The 19,237-nt window shown below is 25.1% G+C and overlaps 2 protein-coding genes across 2 annotated transcripts; both read left to right on the top strand. All coding sequences in view use genetic code 6, as the record gives it.

Moving 5' to 3' along the window:
* Positions 1–1,118: 1,118 nt before the first annotated feature.
* TTHERM_00684640 (CHAT domain protein) lies at positions 1,119–6,293 on the top strand (the record flags this gene model as incomplete). The annotated part of the gene is made up of 8 exons (XM_001025165.2): positions 1,119–2,827; positions 2,917–3,306; positions 3,372–3,491; positions 3,539–4,057; positions 4,126–4,904; positions 4,954–5,302; positions 5,469–6,072; positions 6,192–6,293. The coding sequence occupies 8 exons, from the start codon at positions 1,119–1,121 to the stop codon at positions 6,291–6,293; spliced, it is 4,572 nt and encodes a 1,523-aa protein (XP_001025165.2).
* Positions 6,294–7,410: 1,117 nt separating this feature from the next.
* Positions 7,411–18,628, top strand: TTHERM_00684630 (AAA family ATPase; the record flags this gene model as incomplete). Its single annotated transcript, XM_001025164.2, has 11 exons — positions 7,411–9,842; positions 9,893–10,270; positions 10,325–11,020; positions 11,135–12,057; positions 12,123–12,474; positions 12,533–13,242; positions 13,308–13,399; positions 13,454–13,739; positions 13,797–14,289; positions 14,351–14,540; positions 14,783–18,628. 11 exons carry the CDS (start codon positions 7,411–7,413, stop codon positions 18,626–18,628), a joined length of 10,398 nt encoding a protein of 3,465 aa, XP_001025164.2.
* Positions 18,629–19,237: the final 609 nt, after the last annotated feature.

The raw sequence follows: 19,237 nt of genomic DNA, 5'->3' as shown, positions 1-19,237 counted from the left end.
AATTGAGGTATTTATTTAGATTTTGATATTTTAAGAAAAGTATAATCAACTAGAGCAAGATTAGATCTAATTAAATTATCAAATTAAATTAAAGGTATTTAACCATAAATAAGCAAAAAGGTCTAACATTAATTGTAATTTGATTTATTTGTTAATTGATAGAAAATTAATTAAGGTCTAAAACCTTATTAACTGATAAATAAATTAATTAATTAATTAAAGGCGTAATGTATGCATGATGACCTAATTAATTCAAAAAAAAATATAATAAATAGAGTATTATGTATATAATCTTTATATAAAAATTAAAATACTCCAACTTCGTTTATCAAAAAGTTAAAACATTTTTTTATTATTTTATTTTTAATAGGCTTTCCATAATATTTAATAACTATATGATAACTCTTAAATATAGTTAAGAAGATCTTAAATATTTATATTTAATAAATTTAGTCATAAGTATCTATAAATTCAAAGTTTTTTTAATATGCTATTTTTTTTGTTTGTAGTGGGATTGAAACAAAGATTTATAAAAAATTTTTAGTTTATATAATTGCCATGAATAATAAATGACATTTTACATAATTTTTTCTCAAAAGATTGCTTATTGATTAATATAACAATAATAAAATTCAATAATTTTTAAAAATATTTCATTTTTGTGTGAATGATTACATCAAGTATTTTTGTTACATGTTATAAAATAGATTTTTATACTAGAAAAATAAATTGTAAATAAAGATAAGTCAAATTAATTTAGAAAGATATAAAGTTTATTTAAAAAAAGTACTAACAAAAGAGAAGTGAATTAATTAATTTAATTCATATAAAAAAAATAAATAAAAAAATATAAAGAATAAAGTTTTTGAGGATTGATTTTGGTCACTCAAAACAATTAAACAAATAAATTAGTTATTAAATAAATTAACAAAATAAAAACATATTCAAAAATAACTTAACATCAAAGAGAGATCAACAAATAAGATAAATTATAAATTAAATAATATTAAAATATTCATTAACTATCTTTTGTACATAAAACATATATAAAGCAAGAAAAACCTTAGTTATTATTATTCAAAATACATCATAGCATCAAATATAGCAAAGATAAATAAATGAAAGAATTGTCTATTTATTACTAGTATAATGATGAATAAGATATGTATTAAATACCTTTAAATAATTATATTGAAGAAAAAGATATCCAAGATTTAGATGTAGAAACTATTATTTAAATATTGCTCAATGAAGAGATTGAGTTTGATAAAAATGTCATTAAAGTTTATAATAGCGAAAGCGAGTAGTGGGAGGATATAGAGCATTTTTATGTTTAAGTAGAAGACCTATTCGAAGAAGATAGTTGCTACTGCTATGATAATGGTGTTCGTCTTCTAATATAAAAAATTTAATAGTATTAATTTGATAATTAGTAATAGCTATTATAACTATAAAATTAGTAATTAGAATAGCAATAGTATTAAGAATAACTGCAAGATCCTAACTACAACTAAAATTTTGATTAGCAAGCATTCAATGGGATTGTTTATTAGGAATTACTTTAAATTAGGAATATGATGAGTCAGTTTTTTTTTGATTCTGAAGAATAAAAATAATACAATTTTTAGATAATTTCATCATTTTAAAATGAGCTAAATGACTTGCAAAATAGTTTACTTTAACTGAACAAATAATTACAAAATTTTATGGACTAGGGTAAGAGCGTTAGATTTAATACTGGAAATGGAACTTAAACAAATAAATCTACAAATAAAGTTAATATATTCGGAAATATGATAGAAGATACCCCTTCTGAAAAACCTATTATTTTATTTCCCTTGGACAATAAGTAAGAAGAAAGCTAAAAGTCAGAGGAAGTTAATTTTTTTGGAGATTTAGTTAGTCCATCAGAGGATATATTTCAAATGAGTAGCAATATAAATAGGCAAGAGGAGACACCAACTGCTTCTGTTGGCAATAATACAAAATCTAATAGTGATTTAAGAAGTATGTTTACTATGAGGGAACCTAAATCAGATAGCATTGTAGATACAGATAAATCAACAACTAAATCCCCTATGTCATCCCATGTGAAATTTAAGTCGGCTAACAGTGCAAATATTAATACTTTACTTCCTCCTACAACACCTATTATGAAACCTCCATCAACAAATTTTTAAATGATGCAAGGAATGAGTAGTTTCAGCAACTCTAGTCAAATTCGTATGTCAATTATGTATAGCGAGCCTCTAGTTGTAAGGAAAAATAAATTTATTTACCCTGCTGGTGAACCTGTTGAATATGAGCAAGAAATATTATAGCTGACTCGTTATTTTTAAAAGTGTAAAAATAATGGTGAAATTAATATCAGAGTTGCTAATTTAGATAATCTTGAAGAAGAAATTATTAATTCTTAAATTATTCATATCTCTTGCCATGGAGATTTTCATAAGGAATATTAAAAGTATTATTTGTAGTTTGAAGAGAAAAATTGTGAGCTTAAATGTGTTACCACTGAATAGTTTAAAACTTTGTTATAAAATAAAAAGGAGAAACCTAAATTAACATTTGTAAATGCTTGTCACTCAGAAGAGGTGGGATTGATGTTTTTAAATTCTGGAATACCTTTCGTAGTAGCTGTTTAATCAAATCTCAAGATACAAGATAAGGCTGCTTAAATTTTTTCAAATTCTTTTTACATGGGATTGATGAAAAGATATACAATCAGGTAGGCATTTAATTGTGCTAAAGATGCCCTTGTAGCAAAACATCATTAGGCTTGCTACACGTGTTGTTGTGCCCATCAACATACAGATAAATGTGAATGGTAATTAATTTGGCCACATATCTCAACTAAATAAAAAAAAATATTTTAAATGTAAAAATATGTTTTTAATCTTTTGTTTAAATTTTTAGGTTATAATATGCTATGGATCATGGCTATTAAGAGGCTCATAAATTACATGAAGAATATGCTTGTGATTGTTATAATCCTAGTAAGCAAGGCAGTGTTAAAAATCCAATTTACCACAAATAAAGTTGCAATAAAATAAAAGAGTTTTTTGAAGTAATTTCAGATGAGAATAAGATGGAAGAAATATTTAATTTGCCTATTGATAAACCTATATACGGATGCTGCTGCTAAGGCGAAAGCACTACACATGACGAATCTGCTAAATTCAAGTTATTATGTTTAAACGATACAATAGATTATAGTTTTAATTTTGAAAAAGGAGAGATGAATATTAAGTATAATTTTGATATGTACAATTCTAACTTCAAAAGCTAATTCAAATTATTTGGCAGGTAAGCTTATAATCTAAATAATTCAATTATAAAATGTAACTTTCTCTCTTAAATTTATTAAAAAGGAATGTAGAAATGTACGAAATTTTTAACTCGTTAAATGATTGCAGCCATAATAGCTAATTTGTTGTGGTTTATGGTGAAAGAGGATCTGGTTTAACTTCAATTTCAAAAAAAGTAGCCAGGTAACTTAATAGCTAATTAAATTCATTTTAAAGATTTTTTTTAATAGGCACTTAAAAGAAAGGGAAGTTGTGAATGAAATTATAATAGAAGATTTTGAAAATGTTGATCGAGGTATTTCTAAATTTAAAACAAAATTAAAAAAATTTAAAAACGGAAAAGAAGGATCACAACCATACTACACTTTAATGATTTTGGATAATTGCGATGATTTGATAAATAAAAACCTAGAAGATTTCACAAAGCAGCTCTCAGATACTTCGCTGAATGTGAAATTTATAATTATCACTCACTTTAAGCCTAATTTAAAGCTAAATGAGGCCGTCATAAATTACATAGAGCTCAAGGCCTTAGATAAAAAAGTAGCTTTTGATATTATAAGTCATCACATTGGCAACTAAATTAGAATTCTTGCTTAAGATACTAGCTTTTCAAATACACTAGATTAGATTTTAGATAAAAGAGCAATATTACCAAAGTTTGTGATGGAAATAGTTTAAAGTATTAAAAATGGCTCAAATTTATAAGATTTACTTGTTAGTTAAGATCCTCTTGAGCTCATTATGAAGTAAACAACTTCTTTTTTAAATTAAGATTCTTTATGAATAAATTTAAAATTTATTCAAAATTATAAAGAAAATTAAAAGAAAACTACTAAAAATATGAAATGCTGCTTGTTATTTCACTTTTTCCTCATGGTGTTTCTGTTGAAGATTTAAAATATCTAGCTTCTAAAAAGAAAATCCCCTCTAGCTGGGAAGAAATTATGCTCCAGTTAACATCGAAAGAAGTAATTGATCCAAATTTAACTTTGAAATTTGAAGAGACAGAGAGTGAGGAAAATTCTGATATAGAGCCTAATAATACAGCTGAAACCAGTAGCTTTTCTGCTACTAATAGTTCACATTCTTCTGACCATCATCATTTTAAAATAGGATAATACTTTTGGATGAATGTGTCTAGAAATGACTTACAGTTTATTCAATTTAAGATAAAAAAAAATATCCCAAGATGGCTATATTCAAAAGAAGAATATGCGATAGATCTCCTTTAAAAAGAAGTACTCATTTTAGAGTACTTATCTTATTTTGCAAAAAAGATGCTTGACTGTATCAAGTGTGACAGATATTAAAAACTTAAAATGGTTGATTATTCATCTATCGTTGATTTTGGATTATTTAAAGTATCATTTAAGAAAGACTGGTTTCAAAATGATGGTGAAGAAGATGATTCTGATAAAAATTAAACAAACGGTTAAAAACTCCCTGATTTAAACAGAGGATACTCAGAAAGTTTTGAAGAGCACATATTCAAGAAATATAGAAACAATTAGGAGAGCTTATTTAAATTGCATGAATAAAACTTGTATGTGTACTTGAAAAAAGAAGATTTGATGAATTTGATAAAATTTATGAGTAAATGTTAATTATGCTAAAATTATTTAAATATTAAATTATAAAATAGATTCATCTCACTGCCACGAAAAGAGAATACTAAAAGAAGCACTTAAAGATTTGTGTGTAGATATACCTTCTATTCATAAATTATTGGATCATAAAGAAGATGCAATGGAGTAATGCGAGAAAGCTATTAATATTTTGGATGAACTAACAAACTATCCTGATAACTTACCTTTCTTGCTTGCAAAACTCAAAATTTAGTTTATTTAAGCAAATTTATGCTTCGATTAGTTTGATTTTTAAACAAAAAATTAAGAAGAATTTAGATTATTGCTTAAGCAATTTAAGTGTTTAAATGATTCAATTTAAAGTTTAGCAAATCATTCTGAATTCAAGCAGTAAAAAAGTATTTTGTAAGAACTTTTCTTTTTATTTTATTTAACAAGCTTTAAAAAAAAATAAATAATGATCAAAAAACTTAAATAATTCATTATTGAAATATAGCAATTTTTTGAAGAATAAATAATTCTTAATTAATTTTAAACTTAATTTTAATATTGAAAAACTTTAATAAAATAGGCTTATCTTATAGGCAGAAAAAGTTTTCTTCGTAGCATACACAATTAAGGTTATGGTTGAATAAAAGCTAATTAAATATCTACATGGCGGTTACGATTTATCTTAAATAATTGATCTAGTAGAAATAATTAGCTCCCAAAAAATTTAAGAGAACTTTACCAATTTAACGGATATATGCTCTTATTTAATAAACTAACTGAACTTCTATCCTTAAGAGTTGTTAAAAATAGATGGTTGTAATTTAGAAATTCAAAATAGTAAAGATAATTAATATTTATTGAGGAGGAGTCTTGATTATTTAAATGAAACACCAAAAACAAAACTAAATATATTGATTTCCAAGATCAAATTTGTTACAGCTTGCTTTGAAGGCTTTTAATTTAATGAGGAATTTAATGAAAAATATGTAGAATCTATATAGGAAAGTATTAAAGTTTTCACATAATATGAATTAAATGAACTGAAGGAATAGTGCCTTAAACAGTTTGCTAAATAATTCTGGAAAAATAAAACTCTTTAAAAGTAGAAAAAAACAGATCCATAAACAATACCTTAAAGAATAGAATCTGAAATTATCAAGCATGTAAAATCTGGCCCAAAAGAAGTAATAATTAAATTATTTTTTTTAGAAATCATAATTTGTTATTTATGATTTTTTATTTCAGATAAATATTCTAATTCAATAATCTTTATTTATAACTCAACAAATTTGTTAAAAAATAGAATTTGACTGAAAACATAAAAGAAACATTTGAAAAAGCTTATGACTAATTAAAAATGTAAGACCCTAAAGATTATAAAATTTCGATATAAACTAATGCATGACATAACCTACCAATCATTTCAATTACTAACTAACTTAATCACTTAATTTTATTTAAATTAATTTATTTATTATGTACATAGATTAACATTTAAATTTATAATAAAATTATTTAAAAATGTATTGTTGTTTCATATCAAATTAATCTTATTTTAAAAGATATTTAACAAAAACTATTAATTATTTTTAAATTATTATTTTATAATAAGTAAATATACTGTATGTATTTGTAATGGCTTTCATCTAAAATCTTTTTTTAATTTAAGCACTTAAAAAATTTATGCTATTAACCTCTTTAATATTTGAGATTTGTAAGTTACTTAAGAGGTTAGAGGGGATATGGTATTTTGCTTTTCCTATAAATTTATTTTAAAATTTATAATTGAAAATTAGGATTAAATTAATAAATTTAAAAAAATTGTATAATTTTTAATTTGGAAAATATATTGAAATACTTTTAAAATTGTATCTGTTTTCAGAATATCAAACATGGTTATTTATTTGAAACTTCAATTTAATTAATTTTAATGAAATTTCGAGTTTTTATCTTAATAATTAACATTTATTAATATATTTCTATTTTGATTTATTTAAACAAAGTAAAATTTTAAATGAATGAACTTAAATACCAATCAAGCGTTTGACTGCAAATTAGAAATTTTTTAGAATTTTAGTTGAAATATTATTTTCAATTTAAGTTAAGTCACATATTATTTGTTTTCTTTTATTATTAGCAGTATTATGAAATTTTACGAATAGTATACATCTAAACTTAAATTTCTACAGTATCTATGTTGTATTAACAGGCAATTTCATCAGCAAATCTAAACGATCATGCAATATCATTTACTTTTTTTTAAATCCTCTTAACATTTTAGCTATGTGTAGTAATGACTTTTTAACAAAAATTAATATTCTCATAAAATAAAAAAAGCTTAAGGGTATTAATTTACCAAAAAGATTAAGTAAACTCCTTTAATTAAATATATTTATAGAATAAAACAAGACTTTCTTAACAAGAGATTGGCAAAGGTCTAAGAGTGATTACTCAAAAACTTTCTTTGACAAGCTCAGTAGATTAGAAAGTGAAGTTACTAGCTAAGATATAATTTATAAAGAATGAGAGAAAAATAGTTCTTTATCAAATATAGATATGCGAGACATGAAGAAGAAGTTAGCATTAGATTAGATGATGAAAATTATTAGTGGCATTTAATAGATTTAAGCGATCACATAAACGAAGGTGAAATAACTATTCTTACTTTCGATATGCTTGTAGAGTTACTTAAAAATGATAATGCAAAGTTCTAAGAAAACAACATAAAGTTAAAAAATGACATATATTGGATCACTATTGGCGAAAACAATTTTGGAATAGATTTCACAATAGATGAGGAAGAGTAAATAGAAACAGAAATTATTCTTCTTTTGGAGTAGTAAAAAGGAGATCTGCAAGTATTTTAAGAAAATGAAGTTATTTAAAATTTATTTAAGAGCATGGAGTAAATAAATATAAAAGTAGATAAAATTTAATAGAGACAGAACGATATGTTAAGATTTTTTTAATATGATAATGAGATTTATCTGAAAGATATAATGGAAGAAACATTAAATAATTAGATAGAAAGGCAAAGAGATTTAGTTAATAATTTAGTTTAAACTACTTTAAGTACATTAAATGACTATTACAATGCTCTTGCAGTATAAATATAATAGGTAGAAAATAAATAAAATTAACCTATGCATTTTACGGGAATGATACCAAGAAGTTAAAGTTTTAGTGCATCTTAGTAGTTTATGGAGTAGAGTTTTTAGTTTAAGCCTCAACATAACCATTTAGCTAATTCATAATAAAATTTTAATATAAATATGCAGAGTAGTGAGCCAAGACATTAGTTTAATAGCTCGCTCATTTAGCAAAGTATTGATTTTGACTTTAAAAAGCAAGAAACAAAGGAAAGTTTATTCAGCAATGAAATGAATAAATAGCAATCCTAACATATGAAAGAATTTGAGACAGAATAAACATCCTAAAATTAAAAATAGGTAATAAATATGTTTGGAAATTTGATAAAAGATGATGAAACTCGTAATAAAGCTAATTCTAATCTATCTGACTAGAATTTAACTTCTATAGTTCACATAGATTCAAAGAAGATGCAAACATCAAGCATATTTAACAATAATGGATTATAGAGCAAAAGTGATAGCTAGAAAAATCAAGAGAACTCCCTGATGATTAACAACGTGCAAGGCTCTTTAACTGACATTGATAACAAAGAAAAACCAATATTTTAAATTAAAATTCCAAGCAATCCTAAAGATAGCAAAGAAAACGAAGAATTAGGATCTTCTACAGTAAAAGCTCCAATATTATTTTCTAATATACCTCAAGATGATGCTCCTGAGATTGATTTCTTTAAGAACATTGTCAAACCTGTTCCCAATAAGGTTATTACGATTTCTTAGCCTAATTCATCTGAAGCTTAAGCAAAGGCAAATGATATAGACCAGCTTTAAAATAAAAAAAAAATATCATCAGGCAGTAATTTAAGTTCGAACATTCCAAATAAAGTTCTTGGGCAAAACTCTATAAATTCTAAAAATAGACCAAGCCATATATCACCTGATCCTTAACAATTCTAAACATCTAGCAACAAACCCTCACATGACGCTTAAGGAGATAGTTCTTCTTCTATTAGTTTCATGAAAAATAAAATACCTAATTCCACTCATTTATTACCTAACAAAGAAAATAAAAGTATAGAAGGATAGGTTAGAAAACCAGTATTAAGAGATTATTAAAGAAGAAACAGTAAATTTAGAAATTCTTCTGATAATAGCAAACTTTTTTAAAGCTAAAATTCAGGTGGAAATTCCAATCCTGGTTTAAAAGGAAAAACCTCTAATATGACAGATATGACAATTATGTACAGTGAACCTATAGTAAAATTATAAATTTAGGCTACTTAGTAAACAGGGGCTTAACAGTAGTATTTACCTGCAGGAGATCCTGTTGATTATGAATAAGAAATTCAAAAACTAAATGAATTTTTAAAAGAAACAAATAAATAAATAAAATTAGATATTGTTGTAGCAAGTTTAGATAATTTGGAAAAGGCATTCAACAGAAACACTTAAATATTACATATTATGTGTCATGGAGATTATTCTGATAAAGAATAGCAATATTACCTTGCCTTTGAAGATGAGGAATCAAAGCTCGATGCTATTACAAGCAAGAGATTTTCTGAATTTTTAAAGTAAAAAAATTGTAATGTTAAACTTGTTTTTTTTAATGCTTGTCACTCTGAGGAAGTAGGAAAAATTTTTTATGAAGCTGGAATTCCATTTGTAATTGCAGTTTAATCTGATTTGAAAATTGAAGATAAAGCAGCTTTAACCTTTTCAAGTAGCTTTTATATGAATATCTTTTCAGGCCGATCTGTTTTAGAATCATTTGAAAGTGCTAAAATATCCTTACAAGCTAAATAATATGAAGGTTGCTTTACTTGTTGCTGTGCGCATTCTCATGACTAAAATTGCTTATGGTATTATACTTACTAATTCTTAAGTCTACATTTTTTATTTTAATTTAAAGGTTTGAAGAAGCTATGAATAATGGTTTTGATAAGGCACATGAATAGCACTTACCTTAACCGAAATGCAAATGTCCTAATTCTAAGAAAATGATACATGAATACACTTGTGAATGGGCAAACGATTTTCTTAAAAAATATAAAGATAACTATGAAGACTATTATGAAGAGGTAATACAGAATAATGAACCACTATTTGTTTGCTGTTGCCACGGATCAGAAACTCCTCATGACGAGTCACTTAAATTTAGATTAATTAAAAGAGAAGACTAAGAAGATTAAAAAATAATGTCAGACTTGCCTGAAGGAAATATTATAGAAAAAAGCAATCTTGATTTTAATCATCCGATCTTCTAAGACCAAAGCAAAATATTTGGAAGGTAAGTTAAATTCAATAAAATATCATTTAAAAAAAATTTTATCTTTAAAATTAGGAATATGGAAATCTTTAAAATCTATAAAGCTTTTATGAATAATACTAAAATAAAATTCAGATTTGTTGCTCTTCATGGAGATTTAGGTACAGGAAAAACTGCTGTTGCAAAAAAAGTAGCAAGGCACCTTAAAGAAAGAGGGCAAGTAGTTGAGATTATTTTTGAAGATTTTGAAAGAATGAAAACAAAAATTACAAAATTTGAATAAAAAATGAGACTTGGGTATCATACAAAGGAAGTGGCATATAGTCACTTAAAGGATAAAAAGGTTTTGTTTATTCTTGATAACTGTGATGATTTGATAAAAAACAATAGATTTAAATTCGAAACAACAATAAACGAGTTAGCTTAAAATACTACAGCTAAATTTTTAATTATTTCTCATGAAAAGTTTGATTTAAAACTTGGTTAAGGCTAAATTCCATAAATCACTCTTGGAAACCTAAGTGATTTTTATGTAAAATAACTAATAGAATTCTATGCAGGAGATACCATTCGTGAGCACTCAAATAACCCTTAATTCAATGAATAATTGTCAGAATTAATTAAAATTATGCCAAAATCACCTAAATCCATAATGGAAGCCCTTTAAAATATAAGTGAAAATATGGACATTTCTCAAATATTAACATCACTGAAAAATAACTAAATTAATGAAAGACAAAAAGACTTTACTGCTTTCAACCTTTTAATGAAGTAAATTATTGTTTTTTTTTTTTGAGCATAAACTTAAATAATAAAATTACCTTTTAACATTAATAAAAATAAAATAAATATTTTTTATAATTAATGGACTATTTAAATTAATAGAGATTTAAGACAGACAAACTAATAAGCCTACGATATGCTTTTGTTAATTAGTCTATTTCCTCATGGTGTAAGTATAGAAGATTTAAAATTTTTAGAAAAAAAGAAAAAAATACCACATGATTGGGTAAAACTGATGGAATGTTTGACTCTTTATACAAATGAAATAGCAGCCAATAGGACATCAGAATTAGCTCAGCATGAAATACCTGAAATCAGTGGGTTAAAGAGAATGCAGAGTAAGAGGCTCACAATATTTTAGTAATTAAAATAAGAAGAAGACAATATGGAAGAAGATGATTTCGATAATGATTAACAACACGAAGAATTTTATCGATATAAGAAATTTAAAAATGGATAATATTTCTGGATGAGTGTTTCTCGTAAGTTCGATGTAGTTGTATTTAGGATTAAAAAATTTGTTGTCGAATAGCTCAAGTAATAAGAATACAGATAAGATTTATTTCATAAAGAGATTCTGATTTTAGAGTATCTTTCTATATTTTCTAGAAAACTACTTCATAATTTAAAAGAAAAATCTCATCATTAAGAAAGAATAATTGAGTACTGCTCCTTAAGTCATTCTGGCTTGTATGGAGTTCATTACATACCTTAGCATTAACTCCACAAAATTTCATAATGTTAATCAATGAAATCTAATAAAGTGCAAGAAACTGGTGAATCAGATAATGAATATTACGATACTACACCTGAAAATCTTCATAGCAACGCTAGAGGTTTCAGTGAAGATAAGAAAATAAGTGTCGTCCATAGAGATTCGGTTAATTTAGAGAAAAAATTGTCAGATAAGACTGAGTAGAAATTATTTTCATCATTAACTCCCATTGATGTATTTAAATTGCATGAGGGAAACTTTTACTCGTATCTAAACGTAGAAGATCATAGATAAATCATTGCTCATATTAGTAAATAATAAAAAAAAATTTATTTTTTTATTTTTTTATTAATGAAATTACTTATAATAAATTAGACAGTAAGCAATGTGATGAGAAGCAAAAGTAAAAAATGAAGAAGCATATCTAAGATTTATGTGTAAATATACCTTCAATTCATAAACTATTAGATGAACTTTCTACTAGTGAAGAGCAGTGCGTATAAGCTGAGTAAGTCATAGAAGAATTACTTAAAAACCATTAAAACTTTTAGTTCTTAGTAGCAAAATCAAAACTTTTGTTTCTCAAAATATCTTTGTACATTGAAAAGTTTTCATCAGACCACATGAATAATTCGATAGAAGATGTTATTCATAGAGATGAAATAGAGAGTTTTTATGAAGAAGTAGATAAAAAGTTTACTGAATTTGATAAAAATGAAGTTTTTATGTAAATTTATTTCTAATTGTTAATTTTGGTTAATTTTAGGATTTTGATAATTTAATAGAGAATTGATGGATATAGAGAAGCAGTTTGTTGTGTTTTACTTGATATTTGTATCTTTTAAAAAAAATAAAGAAAATGAGCTTTCTCATACATTTGAATAAATTCTTAAAATACCCAAAGATCCTAGATTTAATGGAGTTAAAGGCAAAGTAAATCTAATTCTTGAAAGTCTTATACCTAAGCTTTTGCTGAGAATAAAAGAACTTAAGAAAAAAGAAGAATCTATTGATGAAGATAAAAAAGATATAAAAATGGGTCCTGATTGTTTAAATATTTTAGAAAGCAAGCTAATTTTGTTGAACTCTCTATTTGAACTTGAATTCAATACATAATTCTAGCTCAGATTCTAAGAACTCGAACAAGCTATCAAAGTTTTCGAAAGTAATGGTCTTAACAGCTTAATGATTCAAGCCACAGTAGTTTACTGCAAGAAAAAGCTCAATGGCCTCAAAAACTCAAGAGATACTTAAAATCTAATTAAATTGAAAAAAGATATGATTGACCCTGCTTTAAATAATTCTAAAATATGGAAATTAACTAGCTTAGAGGCTGATTGCAAGAAAATATTAGGTGAAATTAACGATCAACTACATCACATTAGTTCTAATGTTTTCTAATTTATGAGAGCTGCTCCAATAATATATTAAGATAAAAAAACTCCCTACGGACATATCATACGCTTAAATTAGTCATTTAAAAGAAGAATAACAGGTTATATTTTTAATTTGTAAGTAAGTTAGTTTTTTTAAAATGTAAATTTATGTATATTAATATAGATGTGCTAAGCAAGTTAGGAAAGGAACTTAATCTCAAATTCGAAATATAGACTATAAAACATTTTAAAGAATGTCTATAAAGAGGTTCTAAAGTAAAATATTACAATTATTTATTTGTTTTAAGGTAATTATTATTATATTAAAAGTTTATGTGCATCACTTGCGATGATGTGGAAGAAGATGGTATTATTGTTGAGGAAGATTAGCTTCCTTTGATGAGAAAGTATAAAGAAAATGAAATGGAAGAATACTATAAATAACATTATGAGGAATTTGGTTAAATAGAAATTCTAATGCTTTGCACTCCTAATGGTTTAAAATTAAAAGAGATGTTTTTTAGAATTATTGATAAAGTAAATGATTCAATTAAAAAAATGTAAAACAACCCTGATAAAAAATAGACAAAATCTAAATCCACAGACGAATACAAAGGTAAAAAAATAAATGAATGATTTCATTTTATTCAAACGAATAATATTTAAAAATTAGATCAAGTAGACAGAGATTCTGAACTAAGAAGAAGACCAACTATTATTGCTTTTTAATTCAAATCTATCAAAAAGTATACAAGGCCTCATTTTGGAAGAAGACCCACGATAATGAACCCAAGCTATCAAGAAAAAGAAAATGGAGATCAAAGTAATACTAGTAAGAAAAATAAGAAATAAGGATTAAGCAAAAACACTAAGGAATAGGAATTCAGCAACGAAATAGAAGAGGATGAATATGAAGATTTTTATTTATATTATTTAAGAGAGTTTGCCATTCAATAATTCTAGTTTGAATTTCTCACTTAATTATTATCAGATCGACCTGATCCCAATCCTTAATCGCATATTAGGAGAGCGTTTAATTATGCCAAACAAAAAATGGTAGAAGCTACTATTACAGTATGTTCTGAAGACATAAGGGATGAGTAGACTTTTGAATAAATTCTTGGAAAAGGCCCTGATCTCTTTTTATCAGATGACTGGATGGATGCGTAAATTAGTTTTAAATTGCATTTGATAAAATTTATTTATATTTAATAATTGTTTTAAAAGCAAATACGAATTCAGAAAGGGTTAAATTATTGATATAACATCTGAACGTCCTCCTTAAAATTTAAACAGAAATTTCCTCAGAATCTCTGGAAGAAAGCAAGATATTTATATAATTTTGTAAAAAATTCAAGAAAGCTGTGTAAATATATACGGACAAGTTGGAATAGGAAAAACAATAGTGGCTTAACAAGTAATTTCATTTTTATATTTCTTGATTTGATAATTAATGATTAGTGAATTCAATTAAAATTAAAGTTTTAATTCAATTAACTTATAAATGAGATTTCGCTTTATAAAATTAAATGTTTTTTACATAAAATAACTTGATTTAAATTAATAAATTAAAACATATTTATTTATTTTCAAACTGAAATTTTAAATTAAAAAAATTATTTTTTTAATTTGTTATAAAATTTATTTTTTAATGGATAGATTGCTTACTTTACTTTTACTAGAAATACTTTCTGCGATGGCGTATATTACTTTAGTCTTAAAGACCTCCCAAACCATAATTACGATTTACGAAATTTGATGTCGTCCTTACTTGGTTTGTAATTCAGCTAAGATGTGTGTGAGTATTTCTAAAATTAAAAAAAGATGCTACTTATTTTCGATGATTTTGACATTATTATTAACAGTTTTAATCCCTCTAACGATTATAAAATTAAATTTTTTGAGTATTTATTCTTCTATATTAACAAATTTGATATTCACTACATTCTTGTTACTCAAAAGTCTCTTCGCCCTACTTTAGAGTAAAAGAACTGTCCCCTTAGTTGTATAAAATCTAATATGCATTATCATGAAATAAAACTTTTTTCAAGAAAAGAATCACTAAACTTTTTAGATTCCTTACTAGACCTAGAACAAATTAATATCAAAAAAGTTCTTGAGAATAGAAAATAATTTGAAAAAATCTATAAAAAAGCGTAGGGAAATCCTAAAAAATTGATAGAATAATATTGCAAAAAGTTTGGTAATCCTAAAATTCCAAAATAATTTTATTCAAGTATTTAACAACCAAACATGATGTTATAGACACAATCTACTTTAAATATCAGTCCATTTACTTAGCAGATTAGCAATATTCCTGGAGCACACAATACTGTTTATTAAACGAGAAAAAAGCCTATGATTACAAATTAAAAATCAAGAGAATTTATTTCAAATCATCCTACTTAAATTTAAGTACCACCTCTTAATATGATGTAAGTAAATTAACATAATACAAACTTTAGTTCAAGTTTAATATCTACATCACATCCTAATAGTGCAAGACAAAATTATATAACCAACTATTCTGGTGAATAAAACTAGTATTATAACTAATTCTAAATGGAATCAAGTCTTCCAAATAGCTAAGTTTTTAACTAAGAGCATTAGTTTTATTCAACCAAAAATTAACAGTAATAGAAAAGCTAAACTTAACTCCACTCAAATTATTATCATTACAATAAATTAAATTAAAATACTTCTTAATCAATGATAATTGGGAATAATATGGAAAGTTCTAACACATCGATTTTGTATAATTAATAACCATCTTAAATAGTAAATCAATATGCAGAAAAGAAGTAGAGCTCTTTAACCTCTCATTAAGCTCATTAAAACAATAAATAAAATCTCCTTAAGATCACTTCAAGCGGCCTTATGAAAAATCATGATTATTCAAAACTTAAGAACTCTAGAAATTTACTTTCATAATCGAGTTTGCATGACTATCATAGCTAACACCATACTCAATTCTAACATTCTAATAGTGGATATGTAACAAATTAGTAATTCCCCCATAATCCTTAGATCCACCATTCTTCTTTTTCTGGTTCCAGCCACTAACATCATATGTCGCATCCAAACATGTCTAAAAATATGATTCAAGAAATTAACTCAAGCAGTAGCACTGGAAATACACCATAAATGGTTCCTACTAACATTTAAAATATTGCTTTATTTTAGTAATTTGGTAACAGTAGCTAACACAAAAAATCTTTTGCTCATTCTTCTGCTCACTAAGCTTAATTGAATAGCAAGAATGAACAACAAAAGTCAAGCTCTAAGGATGCCAGGATACACTCACTAAGTAGAAGAAATAAGGTAGAAAACAGTTAAATAATTGTATAAAGTGATCCTGAAGTTAATAAAACTAGCTATTCTAATGAGGCTATTAATTTTTAGGTCCCGAAAGATCAAGCTAATAGCGATACCTCATATTACCATAAAAATTCAGATTATAATTAATTTGGATAGGAAGATATTTTTTAGAACTAAGATTACCAACTTGAACTAGGATAAGATGAATATGAAGAAAGAATGCATAAAAGAGAGCCTAGTGGCAATCATATTAGTGCCAGAAATCAGTATTAAAGTTAATAAAGTAATGGATCATTTGTTAATCTTACTTAAGATAATTTGTAAAACAGTTAATCAAATCTAAATAATAGCATAATGCTAGGGTCTAACAATAATGGTACTTCAAATAGAAAATTGAAAAAGTCCTAAAAGAAGAGTGTTAAATATTAAGATAAGCATATTCAAGAAGAAATTCAACAATGCTTAAGCTTAGATGATGAAGATTATGACGATGAGGAATTCTCAAATAACTAATATACTGATAAAACCTAAGAAAGAGATTTAGAAAAATTAGAAGGTTCTGATTTTCTAAAAGAACTTTTTGGATAAAGTAAAACTGAAATTTAAGGTGAAAGTTTATCTAATAGTTAATCTTAATCAGTGAGGTAAACAAAAAATAGTAGCAGTGCTCAGAATTTGAAGACGTCGTTATACTCAAATGAATAAAATTATTCAAGTAATGGAATTCCATTTGAATATTAAGTAAACAATATTGAAGAGGAAGATGAAACAAAGTCAGATGATGAATTTATAAATTAATTAGAAATGTAAAAAGAATAAGAGATAAATTAGACAAAATAGAAGAAAAAAGATGAAGAAATAATTACAGAAGAAACAAAAGAATATATTCAATCTTCTCTTGCTATATAATCAGAAGTCCCTCAAATCTAGAAAGATATGTCCTTTGAGTTATCAAAAGGAGGGAATTTTGCAAACCTATAGGATATGGTTTCTTCTACAAATACTGAGAAATGCAGATTAGATGATTCTCTTAGCTAAGAATTAAAGTCAGGTAGATCTTCGAGCAAATAAAAATCTAAAAAATCCACTTAAATTCATCATGAATTTGTAGAAGAGGAGTATTTACCTTAAAAAGTCTAAGATGAAGAGAAAGAATAACATTCAAATCATGGAACTCACAGAAATCATCATCATCATAATCATAATCATCACAATTAGCATGGTCATCACTAATCTCATGTCAATAAAAATTAAAAATTCTAAGTAGATGAAAGCGAAAAATTATCCAGCGAAGAAGATGGTTATCAAGAAGAAGATGAAGAAGGAGAGCTTAATGAAGATGATGATATTGATGAAATGTAATCAAAGTATTAATATACTTAGAATATTTTCTTTGATAAAAATGAATTAAGAGTTTAAGACGATGATATAGATGATAAACCTTCGCTTAAAAGTCAACCGAATAGAGAAAATAATTAACATAGAACACCAGATAAAAGTTTGATAATATTGCCTTATTAATAAATAAGCCATTAAGGTAGTTTGAACTCTCCACCTATAATACCTATTTCTCCAAGTCAAAATATTCTTCATTAATATTCCCACCATCTCCACCACCATTAGTCCATCCCTCATCATTTACCAACTACATTTATTTAGCAAAGCTATACTTCTACTCCTTAAAATCACCCTCATGCTTAGTCTCCTAATTCTTATCCGTACTCATAGCATAAAAAACAAAATAAACCTTCGTTAAAAGAAGCATATACTGAAAGACAAAATCATCAACAAGTTAATATTAGTATGATAAGTAATATTTCAAGCTAAAGAGGCACTTTTGATTTTACTGATTAGATTTCTTCTGTAAAATAAAAGTCTAATTAATCACTTCCCTCATTTTTGTAAATATAGAAAAGTGATTCGTAAAGTTCAAAGGCTACAATTCAAAGTGCAGGCAGTTAAAATGATAGACAAAATATGAAAATGATTTCTTAAATGCAACTTAATAATAACAATTTTTCAGACTAAATACATAAAAAATAAAACAACAAAAAGAAGGTAAATTAAACAGGAAAGTAAGCATAAATATTTAATAAGAAAAAAAAGAACAAATATAACGAATATAAAAACAATAACAATCAAGCCAACAAATCTAGTTCTAATTAAGAAGATGATGAAGATGATTGATAGATTCATTCATTCATTCATTAAGTGATTAATAGTAAATTAACATGAATTTAATAAATTAATCTACTTAAATAACAATATTTATAAAAAATTCTGAGAAATGAAAAATTAGTTTCATCTATGATTTGCAGTTCTTAGGTAGTTAGTTAGTAAAATTTACTTAGGATTTAATATGTATATATTAATTATAAGATACATAATATAATTTATATTAAATATTTAATTAAGAGTAAATAAATAAATATTTTTAATACAACTCTTCACTCACAATAGAGGATAAATACTTTTTGGTATATTCTTAAAATAAAAAAAATTAAATCTAAATTACTATTATAAAATAGAAAAATTTTCAATCTATCATATTATCTTACCAACCTTTTTAACATATTCTTTCTAACTGTAAATTTATTGATTATTTGTATGCAAACTCTATTACCTCTTTTTTAATATTAACTAAATACTTTTTCAATACTTAATTTATATTATATTGTTATTTAAATTTATGTATTTTACTCATTAACTATCTTATCCTCTAATCATTATTTTAAAAAAATTAAAAAATTGTAGTTAATTCTTGAAATTAATTTACAATATGGAAGTAAATTAGCA

The sequence above is a fragment of the Tetrahymena thermophila genome (genome assembly GCF_000189635.1).
Source record: "Tetrahymena thermophila SB210 genomic scaffold scf_8254365, whole genome shotgun sequence".
Taxonomy (NCBI): domain Eukaryota; phylum Ciliophora; class Oligohymenophorea; order Hymenostomatida; family Tetrahymenidae; genus Tetrahymena; species Tetrahymena thermophila.
The sequence above is the reverse complement of the archived record's forward strand: the minus strand, read 5'-3'. Positions and strand labels throughout refer to the sequence as shown.